Consider the following 6,136-nt stretch of genomic DNA (forward strand, 5'->3'; position numbering starts at 1 on the left):
TATATATATGAGACAGGTCTGAGAAGACTGGAAGAAAATAGAGAGTAAGGAACAATATCAGGTAGATAAAAGAGAACCTAAATTTCAGGTATATTTAACAAAGGGAAGCTTTGAAAGAAGTTTGTTCATGTCCTATGAGTAGAGGAGTCAAAGCATTAAGTATTTTGGATTGCAAAGAAATGTGTCAGTAGTGACTGAAGTTGACAGGCTCCAATAATTGGTTTCCCAAGGAAACCGGCCATTACAGGTAGTTGCTAAGACTCTGAAAATAACTGGTGCAATAGGGCACATGCTTGTCACTTGCATAAACAATTAAGTAGTATAGAGAGACATTATGTGCAAGGACTGGTGTAACTATCAATTATTACAAGGATAAAGGAGATAATTTACAAAGAAACAACTAGAGAGTAACCAACTGATGGACCTAGTGACGAAATAGATATAGCATAACTGAATACAAAAAAGGAGCTTAGCTGAGGTGCAGTTTGGGTTTGTGCTAAGACGGAGTACAACTGATGCCTACTTCCCAATGAGATAGCAACTGAAGAGGTTTGCTTCTTGCAAGAGCCCTTGCACTTGTCCACATAAAAAGCACCCATCACACTCTATAAAGTGGTTGGCATTAGGAAGGGGACCCAGCTGTAGAATCCAAGCCAAATCAGACTGAAACCTGGTACAGCTCTCCAGCTTGCCAGCTCTGGTCACACTGTCCAACCCATGCCAGCAGGGAAAACGGATGATGATGATGATGTTATCCCTAATTATCATCAGTATGTGAAAAAGTGATGTGAGGATAAGTTTAATCCTTTCAGGAGAAATCTCTGTTGAAAACATTTGAAAATGCAAGAAAAACAAATATTTGGTATATTCCATATTCAGAATTCAAAATGTAACTTCAACAAGTAATTTGTAATTCAAAATGTCATTTCAACAAGTAATTCGTAATTCAAAATGTAACTTCGACAAGTAATTTGTAATTTATCACTTAAACAGCAAAAAGTTTAATTTCGTTTCATCCATGAAGCCTAAGATATATATGTATACAAGAGCACTTGACTTTTGAGTTTTTAAAATAATAGTAACAATGAATAGCAGATATATTTCATATATAGGCATATATATATTTTGCTCATAAATACAACACAATACTCAAAATAAAAAAAACCCTAATATGAATTGAATTTATAGGGCATAATATTTGAATATGTAAGTCTCTCAGTCTCTCTCTCTCTCTCTCTCTCTCACTCTTTGTCAATGAAAATTCAAAACACTAAATCAGAAATTAACATTATTAATAAGAGTAACAGATGTTGGTGAATGGTAAAATACAGAGCTTTTGACTAATAATCTTTTCAATATTGCATTCCATTCATCTCTCTACAATCTTCTTGAGTTCAAGTCCTACTAGACTTGATTTGGGTCTTTTATCCCCATAATCAATAAAATGAGAACCAATTTTGACTGAATATCTCTATCCTGTAAATATAAAGTCTGGAGCCAGTGTGAATCAGATACAAATGTATATTAAAATACATAACAAGCACAAGGTCACAAATTTCACTGGTGATTAAGACTGCTCCCTGTTCCTGATGGGTACTTATTACGTCACCCTGAGATCAAAAAACAAAGCTGACTTAGGATCTAAAATCAGAAGAGGCATAAATATTATTAGGCATTTTGTTTGAGGCAATACCAATTTATACCTTTTTAAAATATTGATATTTTGTATTGGTCTAGCCACTATAGCATGTATAATAGTGGAAAAAGCATGAGCCTTACTTGTGACATTCTACCTACAGAGCTACATTTGCTGGTTATATAATTAATGATTAACTTTATACCATCATGCGAATTTAGTTATGCCTTGCCATTTTGCTAATATTTTAATAAGTAGTCTTCCACTATTTGTCTCACTATTTTGGGAGGGAGAAACGATGAGCTGTAAAGACAGCAAAACCAATCAGTTTAATTCTCATCCTAATCTGCCAAATTCCAGTGATACTAAATACATATACAATTCTATTTTTGGAATAGTGGATCTCGAAGCTCACATAAAGCTATAATAACTATAATAAATAATAGCATGCAAATATTCAGTTAAAAAAACTCTTTTGAATAAAAAAGTTAATGGCTGCCCACAGGACTCAAACCCACAACTCCTGTAGACATGACAGGTGTTCCACTATTGGACATATATAGTTATTACCAAGGAGTTTTGCCACTTTTACAGTGCTGCCACTATAGGTAGTGGAAAGTTGTTCCTACCCTACAATATTTACTTGACAAAAATTGTAGGGCTATTACTACTTCACAGTAATGCTCACACCTCATTTACATTTGGTTACAGTGAATAACCTGAAAAAGAATAAACTCTATTGATGTGCAAAAGATCTAGCGTAGTTTGGGAACATTTTCATTTCATTCAAACAGTAGAAATGCTGAGTCTACCATTGTGGCATTAGATAGGAGATAAATTTCTCCTTTATAGGTAAGATTCTAGTAGACCTCTACACAGTCACTCGACCCATTGAAAAATAGCAGCCAAATCTTCTTCAGACCACATTTTATAGTCTTAAAAAAAGGAAGGAACGTTGGAATAATGTTTGGTCTGGAAGAGGAGGTTGTACTCATATAGGGTGGTTACAAGAGGAACGTCTTCGATCAGAGCTGACCTAGGACAAAACAACATGAACTACTAAGACAATATTTTATTAAGCGTCCTGTACAGAAACATAAAAATACCAGCAACGAAAATCAAAATAACTGAATTTATTGTAATGTAAAGAATCGGTGCCTTTTATGTAACTAGGGAGGGTTACACTACAAATGTTCAACATCACTGAGGGAAGGATACCTACTACAAATTTATTTTTATGTAAGTATAAGGGCAAGACTTCTTTTTGGCCCCCACCCCAGTCTTTCCGGTATAAGGGCCAAGACGTTGAAAGGGACAGAAAATGGAATGTTGTAACAATATGTTTCCGAATCGGAAGCTTAATCCTTGTACAATCGACAAAGCATAAGGAATGTGTTTACTTTGTTTTGTTTCTTTGGGCACAGAACCAACTTTTGAGAGCAAAGAGGTTACATTTTATCGACCCCAGAAGAATATGAACTTGGAATGTAAGGCGGAATGAAAACAGTAAATAACAAACTACTTTTTCTGTTCCTCACACTCATACGAAGGGGAAAGCCCGAAACGTTATATTCTACACTCTTCGTGGTAATCGAACTCATCTACCTCTGAGTAATAGCATTAAACATTCGTAGAAAGGGTCACTGACGGCCGAAAGGAATTAAATCCATGGGTCAGAGGAAAATTACCTATTGCTACTATTTAGAAAGACCACGACATTCTCCAATCGGCACACCAAAGTTCCAAATGTAAGTTAGAAATGGCAACGAGAAACTTTTGAATAAGTTAATCATTGTTAAAGGTTATGTTTACAATCCGCAATATTCAGTAAACGTTGTGCAAAAAAATTGATATAAAATAACCGTAAAACACTAGTTTATTGCAAGAAATTTTGTCTACATTGGTGTCGGTGTGTGTATTCCTTTCTAATTAAGTGGACTGACTGAAACAAATAGAAACTGACATGTTAGGGAAAGATGCAACGAAACACCCGCACTAGACGGAATTGATGAATTAAGATGAGAGTTTTTTCAAGTCTTCAAAGCATTATTGGCTTATCTGACAAAGGAATACTGGGCCTAAGTATATAAAGGGCTTCGTATAGTGATGGCTAATATTCTTGAAAGCTTTCCGCCTACTACTGATCGCCTAACATAACTTCTGTAATATAACGCTGGTTCCAAATTTCCAGATGTTACCATTCGTTGCTTGCCACATTGATAGTCATGTAATAAAAAGAAAAGCTTGACATCAAATGACTGTATGAGTGTGTATTACACACACACACACATATATATATGTGTGTATATATATATATATATATATATATATATATATATATATATATATATATACATATATGATACCACTTGATGTATTTCCAACAAAAATTACTTGTGTCTATAACGAAGAGTTACACCATACGACTGATTTCGAGTGTATGCATATGAATGACAACTAATCAACGAAATTGTGTATACATTTATACATGTAATAAATGAGTGTGAATGTGTGCGTGTGTATGTATCACATACATGAATACATATGGATGTTGACGTTTGTATGTATGTATGGGTGGGTGTGTGTATAAAGCTATTCATAACGAAGAGATTAGAAAAGGTTAGAGTAGAAGAAGAATGGCACCAACCAATATTTCGTTAAGGCTGTAACTTGTAGCGGATTAGACTGGTTCGGGTAAGTCCTTCGACAGGCTGCATAGATCGATTCAAAGCCAGGTGGTGTGAGATGCATATTGGAAGGAAAATTGGGTGAAGAATACGGTTTGTCTTCATCTTCTATCTTACAGTGGGCTGAACTGGTTGTGTTCGTCGACATTCTATATTGATAGTTAAACAACTGCTTCAGAAGACTTCAGTCGAGACTGTCTAACTTATATCCAATACTTCACGTCCGACTCATCATTTTACTAATGATAGATAAACAAAGACAACCTCAAGGAAAAGACTTTCTGGAATGAAAAGCTTGTTGGTAAAAAAAACAAAGATTTCAGTTGATGTCTGTCAGTGACAAGGAGTTAACACATCGGAAATAAACTAATAGGAGACCACCAACAAAGTTTATGCTCACAGAGTTATCTTTCTTTGGTAGTCTTGAATTTTGTCACTAGGTGGACGTTGTCTGTTTTTTTATTTTATTTTCTCATTGTGTTGGTTTTTAGAAAACTTTGGGTTGATAGTTTTCGTGCTTAGTAGCTGCTCCCTAAGACTTACGATTTCCCTCAGTAAATTAGATTATTCTTATAAGCCCAGGATACAGAACATTTTCATATCATATTTAATTACGTTTGTCCTTAATTTGGCTGAAATACTTTTCTTCAACTTTAAGATAGTATTTAACCTAAGTCAGCCCTGAACGAATTGACGTGATCAAAGGTGGGCATAACTACAGAGTGGTGCCCTCCACCACCGACTTTATTTCTGCATAACTTTCTGAAAAATGCACATTTATTAATAAAATTTTGCAGATATACTCTTTGATGATATCGATTACATTTGTCTGATACCATTAAAACAATTTATTTTGGAGGCGTTTCTGACAATTCTCACCTTCTGACTTTCCCAATATTTCTCTTTAAAATGCATATATTTTAATGGCATTTTGCGGAAATACGTTTTTGAGAGTGTAGATCATGCAACATTGATGTTTCAGATCTGAAAACAAAGTGAAAAACGTTACAAGTTACGGAAATTGGTACCAACGAAATTGGGGCTAATAGAACAATCCGAAACTCCATCAAAACATATTTTTATGAAGTTTATAAACATAGTCGTAATCTATGCTTTCTAAAATGTATTTCTGAAAAATGTCATTTTGAAATATGTATTTCAAAGAGAGTTATGAGGAAACAAAGTTGAGAAGGAACGAGAAAGATTCGAAACTTTTTTTTTTAATATTATCAACATCATTGCAATGTACTCCCTCGAAAAAGTATCCCTGCAACATTTATTTAAATTATTCGTTCTCCACAAAATTAGGAGGAAACTAAATCGGGGATCACCAGTCTGTAGCTAAACCCAAAGTTGTTCCAACTGCCCTGTCTTTGTATATGTTAACGACATTTTTCCATGTGTTCTTTCTTTTAAATGGTAGGTGAAATCTGAGAAGGTTTGGCTTCTATATCTAACAGATCGAGCGAATACATACACACCACACTCCCTCGTTGGGATTGGGGGTAAACGTTAATGAAATAAAAAATTCTTGAAAAATAAATAAATAAATAAATAAATAAGGGTACTGCAGTTGATTATTTGGGGATCTATCAATGGGGAAAAGCTATATGATATTTTTCTAGAATTTCATAACAAGAAATCCAGTATTCGTATTGTTCAAGTTCAACTTAATTCTTAGAAAATGAAATATGAATATGTGATATTGGTCACATTTCGTAATATGTATAGACCCTAGACTTCAAACATCGTAAATCTTTTGTGTACGTATTCTACATAACCGCAATTTCTCTTTTCTTTAATCTAAAGCACT

General features: G+C 34.4%; 1 protein-coding gene across 1 annotated transcript in view; it reads right to left on the minus strand.

The window, feature by feature from the left end:
• Positions 1–4,726, minus strand: part of LOC106869805 (suppressor of fused homolog) — a 36,215-nt gene extending 31,489 nt beyond the window's left edge. Inside the window, exon 1 of the mRNA XM_014915669.2 lies at positions 4,284–4,726. Coding sequence (XP_014771155.1) covers positions 4,284–4,471 — 188 coding nt within the window. The 5' untranslated portion in view covers positions 4,472–4,726. The remainder of the gene's footprint in view (positions 1–4,283) is intronic.
• Between the last annotated feature and the right edge of the window lie 1,410 nt (positions 4,727–6,136).

Source organism: Octopus bimaculoides, chromosome 2 (assembly GCF_001194135.2).
Source record: "Octopus bimaculoides isolate UCB-OBI-ISO-001 chromosome 2, ASM119413v2, whole genome shotgun sequence".
In the NCBI taxonomy this organism is placed as follows: Eukaryota; Metazoa; Mollusca; class Cephalopoda; order Octopoda; family Octopodidae; genus Octopus; species Octopus bimaculoides.